General features: G+C 33.0%; 1 protein-coding gene across 1 annotated transcript; it reads right to left on the bottom strand.

Annotated features, from left to right (window-relative positions):
• Positions 1-3,348: 3,348 nt before the first annotated feature.
• LOC145331071 (pyridoxal phosphate phosphatase PHOSPHO2-like) lies at positions 3,349-10,961 on the bottom strand. The gene is made up of 11 exons (XM_080175689.1): positions 10,851-10,961; positions 9,788-9,854; positions 9,439-9,500; positions 8,804-8,846; positions 8,584-8,646; positions 7,400-7,455; positions 6,675-6,811; positions 6,270-6,341; positions 5,502-5,594; positions 5,245-5,289; positions 3,349-4,880 (listed from the first exon to the last, which is right to left on the bottom strand). Exons 1-11 carry the CDS (start codon positions 10,929-10,931, stop codon positions 4,853-4,855), a joined length of 747 nt encoding a protein of 248 aa, XP_080031815.1. The 5' UTR covers positions 10,932-10,961; the 3' UTR covers positions 3,349-4,852.
• Positions 10,962-14,420: the final 3,459 nt, after the last annotated feature.

The raw sequence follows: 14,420 nt of genomic DNA, 5'->3' as shown, positions 1-14,420 counted from the left end.
GATGAGAACCGGTTCCTATCCACCGGATTCGAATGAATACGAGAAAAATGTTTCCATGAAGCAGATTTGATTTTTATTCCAGACTTAAATTTTTTCCGGATATCAATGACCCCCCCTCAAAAAAAATTTAAGCGCAAAGAACACAAAATTTTGAAACCTTTCTTTAACCAACATCGAGGGGGGTGTTATTTAATTATTATTTAACTGCTATGGGGGAAGGATACACCAATCTACGTGTACACGCTACATAATCAACAAACTTGAAGGTCAAAAAATTGTCCTTCGACTAAAAAATTGAAGCGCAGATCCACCACCCCCCCAACTAATTTAAGGTGATTTTATACCTTGACACAACCTTGGTGAGATGGTGTATCAAGGTTGTTTATCCATCCCCTAATTTTGCCTGAGTTACTTTTAATGCACACGACTATATCTGGTTTAATATGGCATACTAAAAAATCCCCAATAATTAAAATCTTAGTTATCCTAATTTTTAGTTGCGCTTTGGGGGAAAAGTGATCTATTAATTTAGGCTTCTAGATTTTCTATTGTTTAAAGATCACACATCTGTCTTTCTTTTTTTATGTATGTCCACTGAACATCAGGTTTCACACTCATTTTGTCTATCCATGTTTTTTTGTGCTTAGTTATTTATATATGTTATCATTCTTATTTCTAATATTTATTAATAGGTTAAAATCAAATTTTTAGTTATTTGTTGCAACCCTAGAAATAAATTACTTTACCTTAACTAGATTTTTTTTCTCTTGTTTTCTATTTTCCTTTCTTGTTCTCTGAATATTTTATAAGTTTTCCTCTTCATTTGGAACTTTTGTTTAGGTTAGTAGGGGAGAAAATCATTCTTTATTCTCAGGGAGGGAGGGAGGGGTCATTTGACTGTTTATTACACTAGTCCCCAAAGTTCTTATTTGTTGACTTAACCATATTGGGTACATTTATTGAAGTTTGATTGGTTGCATCATTACGTTGAGTGTCCAAACATTTCAATAACTAATTGTAATCTACAGAAAGGGGGGATTTTGTGTATCATCATTGGGGAAGTACATTAATTTATCGGCAATTGTCTTATCCCTTTAGATCCCTGTTTTATTCTAAAGATTTATACTTTACTTATACATAGATTGATCAACATTCAACACTCTGCCGTCAGGTCCAATAACCCAGGGGAGCCAAATATCTACTTTGCTGTCTACACAACCGGGGTATCAGATGAAGTAACACCCATCAGACAACCAACTCTTTGATTGCACGACCTTTGTCTGAAAGTCCTAACTGTGCATAGTAATGGGTTGCGCCGGTTTTGGACCAAGGCATTCCCTCTATATTTAACTATTAATGTCGCGCACCTGACAAAGCAGCGGTAGGAACAATTCTTAACGTCTTTAGTTATGCCGAGATTTGAAACTATCACCTTCCCGACGATGAGTGGATGCCCTTATGTGTTATATTTATTTGACTAGCGGCTTCGCCCTAGCCCCAAGAGGTATAATTACATCTTTTATTATCTGGAGATCCCCCACTTCGCCACTATTTTAAATAACTAAAAAAATGGCGGGGGATTTTTGTTTTTGGGGGGTTGGAGTGTCCCGCCCCTCAAGAAAATAGCCTAAAACCACCACAGGACCAGTAGGTAAATTCCCTGAAGAGTAGAATCCGATCGGTTCAGTGGTTACCGAGATCTTAAGGGACAGAAAGACATTATTCTACTTTGTAAAATTAAGATAATATGGCGATACAAAAACTCTAAGAATCTTCAATATGAATGTCAGAACAGACAGCCATTAACCCATTACAGAAAAGATACGCTGCGTAGAAAAAAATTGAATATCCTACGTCCAGATAAGATGTCTAGTCTTTTTCAAAAGTTTTAAGATCCACAAAAAGTTTCTGGAGTTGGTACGTATCAACAAAACAGTAGAATTAAATTAACGTAATTCGAAAACCACATTTTATTATTTAGTTTGTCTGGGGAAAATGCAATTTTCTCAGTTGCTATTCAAGATCAACGGCTTATTTTTGTTTTGAAGCGAATAAACATCCAGTTGATAATCGTATAAACCGCTATGGGGGGAAATGGGATTTTATCGCTGCTGTTTCAAATATCCCAAACCAAAGAGAATCTACCTTCAATGGTCCGTAAGTCTTCCTGTTATGCTACAGAAGACTTTTATATCTGTTTTATATAAAGGTTTCGTGATTTACTTTTAATCGTTATGCCTTGCTTTTTTTCTATTTTCCTGTGACCAATCTTCTCTATATTTACTTTGTTGTTTGTCCTACTATGATTTTTTGTGCTTCGCTATGTATGGATGTTTTCATGTGCTATATATGGCAAGAACTAGAGCATATTTTTCACACAAAAAATGCAGAAATTAAAAAAAAACATTATGTTATCCAAATCTAAACAGATGCATTTTTGCGACTGAATTAAAATTTTGCTGCTATATAATTTATATTTTTTTTAAAATCAGGTTTTCAAGGTTACTGAGTTACGATCTTTGAAAATAAATCTTTTAAGATTGAAATACATGCTTCACTAACCTAGTTATTTTGCTGTTACACATCCACACTACTTTGTGCAACTAGCAAATTTTAACTTTTAGGAAGGAACCAAATTTTTACAAATTATTAGATCCTAATTGATGGAAATATGATTTTCAGAGGGGGAAAACTTGCAAATAGTGGCGTGCGGAAGGGTGGTGTCACTGCCCCCGATAGATACGAAATTGATAAGTACTGCCATCCAGCTTATACGAATAACTAAATTAATTCGGGAAAAAATCACAAAACCTATACGTGTTTTTTAGCTGTCGTAGGGGGACAACACATCGTAAAATTGACCACCTATCCATTTACCCCCCAAATATTATTTTTAATTTATTTCACTTGTTGGTTATACCTTATACCTGACTACCATCCACTTTTTAACCCCCTTATTAAATAAACCTTTTATAACGAAGTTGTAAACGCTACTGCTTCAAACAAAGACAGATTTTTTTTATGTGCGGTGGGGGTCATTGACTCAGACGAACAGTTACTAACTTAAGAGAAGCTGCACACGACGCAACTTGATTGAAGTGCGGGAGTTAGGGGACATTGGGCTGTATTATTACACTAGTCACCAAAGTTTTATAATAAAGTTTTTTATTCTTTTGCTTTACAATTTTGAAGACTTAGAATTTGATTGGTTGGTTCATTAGGCTGAGTGTCCAACTGCTTCAACCACTAATTGTAATAGAAGGGTAATTTTGTGCTTCTTCATCGTACATCAATTTATCGGCCATTGTCTCATACCTTTAGATCCTTGGATTGGAGTAAAAGATTATAAATAATTGTATTTTTATTTGGTACTTATATTAGTTGAATTAATATAATTATTTACAATGACACAATTAACAGTTGAATATCAACAGAGGTATAATTAATAAATACTGGCAGCTATGCCCCTAGAGGCATCCAAGGATACTTTAGGGAGGGGATGGGGGGGTTATATCGAACCTCCTCTTTTATTTTTATTTTAAAATTATAATATTTTTTGGAGGTGCGCTTTTATTCCAGGTGCAAGTTCTCTTGGGAGGGTGGGGGTACCTTTTATAAACCTTCCCTGGACCTATGAGAAGCTTTACAGTAAAAGAGAAACATAACAGCTTAGCGGTTAGCGAGTTCTTGCAGTACACACAGACAGACATATCCTGCTGCATGTATATTAGGATAATCTTTCTTAAATCAAAGATTTTCTAATGTAATCCTAATTTAGATTTTTCAATTTATAAAATTAAAATGAAAAAAGTATAATGAAGGTCAATTTTTTAAATTTTACTTTAAATTCTTTTAATATGACAGTATTATTGTATTACATTTTGCGTATTCATCTTTAATTTGCTTTTAAAGAGGACTATCCACGAAACAGAGCAAGTGATTCTAAGCATCTTCCAGCATTGACCCATAGTATTTTTTTAGTAAATATACTAGGTATATGTTTAATATTTGCTTTATCGACTAAAAAGTCAGGTTTCACCATGGTTTTATATGAAAAAACTTTGAAATGTTAAGCAGTGTTTGGTGCAATATCATCGAATGTTTTGATGAGTTCAACCTGTTGTTTATAAGCTTTGACACAAAAGTATATTATTGTGATTAAAATTGTATATTTAGAAAAAGGGTTCGTAACTTGTAAACAGTTTAATTAATGTACTTTTGCAATTTACAACATTTGATGCTTTTCTGCAGTGTTATTTTATTTTGTCCTTTGAACTCAACAAAGCATTTGATGATATTGCTTTAAAAATTGCTTTACATTTTAAAGTTTTTTTCATATAAAACCATGGTGAAACCTAACTATTTAGTCGATAAAGCAAATATTAAACATAAACCTAATATATTCACTAAAAAAATACTATGGGTCAATGCTGGAAGATGCTTAGAATCACTTGCTCTGGTTCGTGGATAGTCCTCTTTAGATTAAGTTTTTTCTAGTAGGTGTACATTTTCACAAGATAAATATATTTACTAATAATGAGTGTCTCCAGAAAGGTTATATCATGATCTATCATTTTGTCTAATTAATGTTAATACATTACAATAGCATATTAGTTATTTATCGCATCGTATTGTAAACAGCTTTCCGCGGATAGTAAAATGAAAAATTTTAAGATAAAAATCAGTTCTGTTAGCTATGATGGCTAACAAAACTGGTATTAATTTTATGATTTTTAATTTAATATTCGTGGAAAATTGTCTGCAAAATGATGCTATACATATTTTTTCATGGCTGAGAACTGGTTCTGATCCAGCGTTTTCGAAGGTTTGCTGGAAATATAATTATCTATATTTAAAGCTCCTTTATCTTCTCCTCTATTCTGAAATAAAAATAAAATGATTATTGATTATTCAAGGATGACAACATCCATATGTTGCGAAGTACAAAAAAAGACCGATGGACAAACGGGCAAAGTGAGTTCAAGAGCTGTTCTTCAATTTTCATAAAAAGAAAAAGATTATGGTTAAAAGAAAACATGAATTAAACTAATTTTTTTCGGATCATGGAAAGAAAACAAAGTACATCATCATATTTTCACAGTAGCTTTTGATAAGTTTTTTAGGTTAGGTTAGGTAAATTTTAATGATTGCCTAGCAGGGTTAGGTAATAGGCCCCCCGCAGAAAAGCGACGAACTCGCTACTTTGTTTTCTTGCCATGATCCTTTTTTCCTTAATTAAGTTACCTGGCTAAAATTTGGTGGCCTGATTTCCAATACTGAACTTCACTCCTGAAATCATTTGATCAAATGGCTAATTATGACAGAGCTTAACGTAGCAACCGTTATAGAAGAAGTATAAAAATAGTCCCTTTCATGGCCCGACGGAAAAGACAATAAACGAATAAGAAAATTGTTCGTAAAACTTTAAGTACATAAGTAATTAAATTTACAATCCAATGTCCCCTCCCTCCCTTCCTTTAAAACTGAACTAAAATACGTACTTGATTTCCAGACCCTTTGTCTCTTTGTGTTTAGGTATTTGTTTCTGTAAAGAATATCCTTCTCTTACACACATCAAATCATTCTCACTTAACCTACAAAATTAAAGTTTTTAAAGATGTTTGAGGCTAAAAAGCTTTTAGCAACCTTTACTTGATACCTTTAGGGGCACATGAGGCAGGGAAAGGGGTATTCAACCCTCGATTTTCAATTAAAGGAAAGAGAAAGTAGTAAGGTCATTAATCTTTGATAGACAGAGGTAAACTGCTCCAAAATATTTTATAAACTTATAACTGTAAAGGAGAACCATATCGATTCAGCTATTAGCGAGATCAGAAGGTAACTACAGACAGACAGATACAAAGACATTTACTATCGTTTAATGATTGATTTAGTTGGAGATTTCTAGTTGAAAAGTAGCTGCTATACTAAAACAATAAGAGGATTTTAACTTTGGACAACATCAAATAACGATTTTTCCTACGAGGCCTTTTCTTTGGGTGCGTGCAAACTTAGCCCACATAAAAAAATAAAACAATAGAGGGGTAAGCCGGGTTATACTAAATGTACCCAACTCGTGGACCATGTGCTGAATTTCAATTGGATCTTTGAGTATCAACCAATAGCGTCGAAAGTATTAACACAGCCAAGTCGCTACTAAATAGCAGAAAGTAATTTGCTAGCAGACGAAAAAGGTCCCCAACACTGGATCTAAATACTAGATATTATCTATATTTATACATTTATTGTCCCTATCACTGTAATGGTACCTTAAAGCTGGACAGAAGTCGTTGCCACCATCTCCGACATAACCAACAAAACTGAACTTGGTGGACTGGGAACTAAAAAACATTATTAAAATGCATAAAATGAATACGAAATCTAATAATGTTACCTATATCAGAAAGTTCAAGTTAATTTAACTTCATGAAACAGTAGAAGGGTGGGGTATTAAGCCAATTTAAACATGAAAAATCTTTGTTAATTCATAGTATTTCACACAATTTTTGTTAAAAATCACCTCTTTACCTATAGAGCTATTATTTTTTTTTATGGGGGGGGGGGGGGTGAATAATTTTTTTCTAGTGGCGATTTCTCTTTGGTTGTACACATTCCCTTATAATAGTGTTAAACCTTTGCTATATTGTAAAAGAGAATCATAATACAAATTTTACCTAATATAATCCTCAAGGATGGTCCCCTTGCAAAGGTTCTGAGTGCTGAGATCACAATGTGTTTGATGGTGGAAGGGTTCTATCTCCAGCAAACCTGTATCTGTCCACCTGGCAGGATTTGTGTACACTACATCTACCTGAAATAGGAAGCAGCTTATAGTGCCTATAAAAACGACGTCATACAATTCAAATGACCAATGGTAGGTCATTACCTATACATTTTACCATTGGGCAATTTAAATGTATACTGGTCTATAACGTCATTTTTTTATATGCACTCTAAGCTGCTTTTGAAATAGTATTTTTAATAGCGAAGCTATTCAATCATTACAGTCGGTCCGTCCGTACGTAAAGGATATCGTTTATTAGCATTGTCCTATTGATTTCAAAGTTTGCAAACGGATTTGTGTAACATTGCCTTGTTATCTTAGCATACCAAGGTATTAAAAGAACACAAAGTACCATGTTGAGCATTGATACCTCACCCTCTTTTTTAAAATTAATTTAGATTAGTTGCATAGAGGTCCCCTTGGATTAGGCGGGGTGGGATTAGACATCGCATAGGAAGAACACTATTAAAAGATTTACCCTTTCTATTTCTTCAGATGCTTAATAATATTACATTCTTGTATTCATTTCTTTCTTGATTACAATACAAACATAAGATGGTGGTGGTGGGAGGGGGGGGGGGGGGGGTTGAAAAAAAGTGACAAAAACAAACTCACCAAATGATCCATCTTTTTGTGTTGTAGAATGTGGTTAATAAACACTGAATTGGAATCTGAAAATAATTTTTTTTATTAATAATTCGGGTAGCATTTATTTCCGCACATGCATCACATCATCAAACAATCAGAACAACATATTCCAGTATAGCTTTGAAACCGATTAATATCCAGTAGATTAGAACCGGTTCTCTGCCGTACTGAAAACTTATGTATAGCATCGTATTAGATCCAGTTTTTTTAGCCCGTGCCTTCGGCATCTCGGGGCTAAGAAATCTGGTTTTAATCTTATAATCGTGCATCTTCATAGCGCGGAAAGCTGTTTATAATATGATGCGATAAATAACTTACCATAACTGTACAGTGTACAAAACCTTCTTTATTTTAAGTAATTAAGACTTTTGCACGTTGCAATGCACGTTCATAATTAAAAATAACAATGATCTTAAAGGATAAGACAATGGACTAAGAATTAAAGTATATTCTTCATGATATTAAACAAAATAAGCCCTTCGGTAGATTATTATTGGCCGAAATATTAGGACACCGCAAACAAACAAGATTTGATAAAAGAACCCAAAAAATGAGAGAACATGTACTGTTTAATACACTTTGGGTACCTTTGCAGTACAATTTATAGTCCAATGTCCCCTCCCTCCTAAGTGGATGAATTATATCGTTAATGTTAGCTTCTCTAATTATGGATATTATGATCTACTGCAGTTCACGGTAAAATATTGCTGGTAACGAATATTGCCAAAAATCTATGAATTTTAAAGGCTGCTAGCTGCCAAACAGCTGAACGCGCAGATCATGCCTGCATACTGTTTTAAGCGGCACAAGAAGGCCTACAAATAATCTGAATTAGCCATAAATCAATAATGCATAATTATCTCGCAGTGCAGAGAAATGCACGAAAAAGACCTACTTTACGCGTTTTTTCTTCAGTGAAGCTTTCCCTGTGCATCATTGGATATTGGCTATTCCAGATTATTTGTAGGCCTTCTTATACCGCTTAAATGGTGTGCGGGTATGATCTGTACGTTTAGCCGTTTGGCAGCTAGCAGCCTTTAAAATTCATAGATTATTGGCAATATTCGTTACCAGCAATATTTTACCGTGAACTGCAGTAGATCATAATATCCATAATTAGAGAAGCTAACATTAACAGCTGCTATGTTTACCTGAAATTATGATGACTTTGGCATTATAGTTCTCTACACTAGTTCGTATCAAGTCTTCCATTCCTAAAAAAAAACATTGTTTTACAATACTTTAGAATTCTTTATATTTATATATGACTCATTCACGGACATTTTTTAGAGTACATGAAAAGCTGGTGCAATATCCTAGTAATTTTATTTTTAATATACATATTATCACTAAGTTCTAATATTACCCAACCTGGTGTAAATTCTAAAGATTCCATCAACTTCAAAATTTCTTCCTGAACATAAAAAAAGATTTTAGACTACGCCAAAAATAAGAGTTACAGTATTGGGATTTTTCTTTGTTAGTTGTGTGTGTGTGTGTGTGTAGTTATAGTTTCTTAGTGTTTGGACCTAAGAAAAGAAGTCATGGAGCCATGAACGAGAAAATTTTGTATACTAGCTCCCGGGCCAGCTTAAGTTCCACGCAAGTACAAGTACATAACACGCTGTCTCAAGGGATCTTCTCTTTATTACCTCAACCCTCGTTGAGTTTGGCAGGTGTCCCAAATTAAGTCACCGTAATGAATGACGCTCTCCATAGAGGAGCTTGGGTTAGGGTTGCACTAATATTATGTACGTGACTATTGAATATCCAAACTACCCAATTATCACACTTCTTACACAACCAAGAGGAGGTTGCGTGAATGAATTCAATTGCGACTGAGAAATAAATTCGTGTTACCACATAGGGACTTGAACTCGAACTCTCACTACCATAACTCAGTGCGTTACCACTGAGCCACAACAACCAGTTGCTTTAATGGGGTACAATATGGATTTTAAAAACGTCTAAAACTGAGATCTTTTACAAAACAAAAATTGACTGACCTTTGTAATTTTGTGTTCATGTAACAATTTAAAAACACCAGCCATGAATTTTGTCCAACCAACTAAAATAAAAACAAGGATTTAAATTTTCAATTTTCAAAATAAAAATCAAATGATTATGAGAAATTCATCGATATAATGTTAAAAGAGGATAATTTTTTGCGTAATTTTCGTAAAGTTGGGTGTAACCTATTAGTCAAATGCACTTATTAAGTCATAATTAAGAACAGTTTGACTTAATAAGAGCATTTGAATAAAGATTGCACCCCAACTTTACGGAAAATACACGAAAAAAATGACCCACATCGTATCAAATAAGGGCGAATAAACAACTTTGAAAAGATCAAACCTGTTGAGTAAAGGCCGTGTAATTCTGAGGATTCAGGGATTTTTCCCTCTGGGTGTAATTTTTGAACCTAAAAAGTATTAACATTATTTGAGTTATTGGCAGGGGTGTATATTCTGCACAACATTCATTTTTTTCTCTGGCTGCAAAATATAACCCCACCAACCACCTCCTAGTTTTTTTCCTAAGGCGGAAAAATGGAAAAATGTTTACAGTACTCATTCTTTCATTCATTTTTTAACCCCTCCAACATATTTTTCTTGTTTTCCCCCTCCCGACATATGTTTTATTCCCCATCCCCTTTAGCAGGGGATCTCATGCAAAATATACACCCTAAAAATCATCAGATCTATCACCGCCAGTTAAGTAGTTACCAACCAAACCTCAAAAATATCAATTTATTTAAAGGCAAGGCTTTTCTACATTTAGTTTATAACCGCCCGTTTGTCCGTCACTTATAGCCCTTACCGTTAATTTAGGCATGTTAGATTGTTATACTGATCTCAAATTTCGCATGGTTATTCCTTAACAGCTAGGTTGTATTTTGAAATCGTAGCAGTTCTATAATTATTACCCAAAGTCTGTAATTCAAACAAGTCCTATAATGTTAGCAGGTCCAAAAAAGTAATTTTTGTATGGATTTATATGAAATTATCACTTTTTAATGATGTTTAATACTAAATTCCTTATTACTCTACATTTTTTAATGTTAGTATGTCTGTCCATTCGTATGTTTCGTTGAGCTTTGCTTTCATGGATGTTGTCAGCCTTGTTTTGTTCAGGTAATAAACCCTTCATTAATTTGGTTGAATGACCCCTATTATTAAAAATATAGCTTTTCTTATCTTAGGTCAGGTCGTCTGTAACTGATAGCTTTGATTGTTAAAAATTTAAGAAACGTCCTGTGACAGTTAAGATCAATGTAGAATACGTAGTTACTCCATAATTATTACCAGAAAGTCTAAATAGGTGGTCATATAGTCCAGTGTGATAATATAATTAAAAATGGCCAATAAAAAAAAAGATTTTCATTTAACCATTTAAGAGATCTTATAGAACAGTTTACCTCATCGTCACCATCAACGTGTATAATGGTACAGTCAAAATCAAATACCAGCAAAGGACCACTGCTGGCTAAATCTGGCATTTTATAAGGTTTATTAAATCTATTTATATATGAGATAAAAAATGTTCATAATTTAGAATAATTTGACTTAATAAGCACCTTTGACTAAACGCTAACACACAACTTTACGGAAAATACGCGAAAAATATGACCCTCGTTATTTTGATGTACATCCGAATTTAATGATAAAGAAAGTTATCCCTTCTGCAGATTAAAACTTGTGATTGAAACGTTTATGAAAAAATAAAAATCCCCAAAGTTTTATAGTTATTAAGAAAACGTTTTTATAAACTTTGGGTACTAATATAATAAACAGTCCAATGTCCCTCCCATTCATGATTTAAAAATTAGTAGATATTCTTATTATACTCTTTAATAAGGATAAGGTTTCGTGAATTTTGTTTAATTTTCAAGATGGAAAAAAATAAGAGATACCATTAATATAGAGAACAGCTGTAGTTGGTTTCTATCTACTTATATAAATTTTAAAATCCCAATTAGCAAAATAAATGACTTTTTTACTAAATCAAGAATAATTTTCAACAAGAAATAAAACATATGACAAATAATCTAAAATCAATAAAATAAATCCAGCCCTATAAGGGAGGTAGATGTAAACGCCCCCAGCTTATACCAACAACGAAAATAATTCGGGAGAAAAAATCACGAAAGCTAAATATGTAATTTTCAACTGTCGTTGGGGGGCAACGCTTATTAGAATTGACGACCTTTTTATATATGCCTCCAAAATATTATTTCAGATTTATTTCGCTTGATGGCTATACCTTATTCCTACAACGCCTCCCCCCCCCCCCCTTAAAAAAATTAATTTAAGAACTGCATTCAACATTTTTAACAACCATTTAGGGAACATTACCCCTGAAAAACTACTCTACATGCTACATAATGTAAAAGTACATTAAAAAGTCTAAGACCTTTAAAACATTTAATTTAATAATCTAATAGTATATTTTAACCATTATATTATTTCTTTTTTACTTAAATTAATTATAATATCACATAACGAAAGTTTAAATAAGGAAAAAGTGTTGTTGTTTTTTATGCAAGATATGAAAAAAAGTGTCTGCTTATACACACCATAGAAAGTCAACTACGGAAAGTTTTCCACAAAATATTATTATACATGCAACTAAATAAATGTACTTTTGCACAGAGGAAGGGAGGATACACTGGTGGTTAATTTAATCTACACCCCTTCTTTCCCCCCAACTTTTTTATAGCTACCAATACAAAATTAAACATTATGAATTGCTTATGATTTTTGATTAAATTATTGTCAATTTTCCTATCCCTTAATTCAAGAATTTTATATTATTTCATCATTACTAAACATAAAAGTATGATTACGAAAACTTTTATATTTTATGCAATTTTTTCTATTTGCATTGTATACGGTTTAAATAAATACTGGAACTAATGTTGAATAAAGACTAAGCCATTCTAAGGGTTGGTCGGCCTCCGAAAACCCCGGTTTTTACCAGTTTTAGGCCACAGCCGGAAATATCTTCTTTTTGTATACTGGGTAGTATAAATAAAATATTTAAAAAATCCTTATATAAACGTAACAGGATAAATTCTGTGTACCGAAGGATTTTACTAACCACTGGACCAATATGGTTCTCCTTTACAGTGAAGCTACTCATAGGTCCTTGGAAGGTTTATAACTATTTTGGGAAGGGTACCTCCACCCTACTAAGAAAAATCAACCCTGGAAAAAATTTCCCTCTTTTTTTACTTTTCTATGTACTTAAAACTAATATCAAAATTGCAATTTGGTCGACTCTCGATCCCTCCTCTCGACTCTAAATGCCTCTAGGGGCGTAGCCGCTAGTAGAAAATAAGGCAATATTATGTTCTTTAAAAATCTAACTAGTTAACAATCCTTTCTTTCCACAAATATTTAAAGCTACAAAAGTCAGTATTTATGACATAGGTATTAATGGTATTGTGCGTGTTTGTTTGATTGAAGGAAGATTAATATAAATAATTCATTGTTCTATCAGTGTATCCTTGAAAAAAAGTGTTATAGGAGAAAAAGGGTTTCTAAGAGAAATTGTTAGGGTAAGGGGGGGGAAATTTCGGTTTTTTTGAAAAAAATGGGGTAAATATTAATATTTTCAAATGAAACCAAGACCAGTAGAAAGCTTACGGAAAGGACTATCAGGTCCTAAAAGGACATTATCCTAGGACTTTTAGAAGTTGGCCGAAATTGACCGCAAAAAAGTTACCAATATTTCCCCACCACCGGGGGAAATATCGGTAATTTTTTTCAACCTAAAAAAATCGATGAAAAACGGCCAAACGGCCAGTCGAACATAAATAATCATAATTAGTATAGGTTGTAGGGATTATCCACAAAAAGTTTCATGATGATCGGACTATTCCTTCTATGTTAAAAATGAATTTTTTTGAAAGACGCGAATTTTCGATTTTTTTTTTCAAAAATTTTTTTTTTAAAAACTTAAAATTAATATAAGAAAAAAACGTATTTTATTACTTTTTAGGCCTGATCCTAAAAAAGCTCACATTGAACTATAGATTTAGCCCAAAAAACATAAAAATTGATTAAAAATTGACCTCAAAAATTGAATTTGAAGCAAAAGTGTCATCTTTGCAAAAAATCTTGACTACATTTTAACCTTAAAAAAATCGATGAAAAAAGGCCAAACGACCAAACAAGCGTAATAAATCATAATTAGTATAGGTGATTGGGATTAACCACAAAAAAATTCATAAAGATCAGACTATTCCTCCTATGTCAAAAATATTTTTTTTTCAAAGGACCAGAAATTTTGATTTTTTCCTTGCAAAATTTTGATTCAAAAAATAAAATTAATTTGTTTTTTGTTTTTTATCTGTTCTATTCATTTTTAGGCCTAATTCTTAAAAAGTCCATATGGAATAATAGATTTGACAAAAGAAAACATGAAAACATGACCTTAAAAGTTGAATTTTAATTTCTTTTGAAATTACCGATTTTTCCCCCCGGCGCCAACTTTGGTCATTTTTGAAAAAAATATTAACCCGATTTTAAAGCTCTCAACGGATTTGGAAAAAGCGGGCAATTTCTAGTTCAAAAAGTTTTTCAGATCAGCTCTAGGTCTTACCAATTTTTGTGTAGGTCGATCTTTACACACCTACTAAAAAATTTTGGGGGGAAAAAAAATTTCGTCCGACTTTGAGACCCAATAAGTACCCTTAATATTCATCTCACAAAAAATTCATTTTATGCTTTTTTGTAGGCAATTTAATAAGGAACAAATTTGCTTTTATGTTTTTTTCTGTCATTTGAAAGGAACATGGAGAAAAAGGTCATTTAATGAAGGTAGGTCGAAATTACCGAGAATAGCCCCTTACCAAAACTTCCCCCCCCTTACCCTAGGATATTACATAGGAAAAAGGGGTTAGTTTAAAGGTTCGGGGCAAATAGAAACTTATCAGAAAAGAGAGGGTGGGGGGTGCAGCCGTCAACCTCAACTTAGGCGTTCG

This window comes from Acartia tonsa, chromosome 11, assembly GCF_053477335.1.
Source record: "Acartia tonsa isolate MP-2025a chromosome 11, ASM5347733v1, whole genome shotgun sequence".
NCBI lineage: Eukaryota > Metazoa > Arthropoda > Copepoda > Calanoida > Acartiidae > Acartia > Acartia tonsa.
This window is presented reverse-complemented; position numbering and strand designations above follow the sequence as displayed.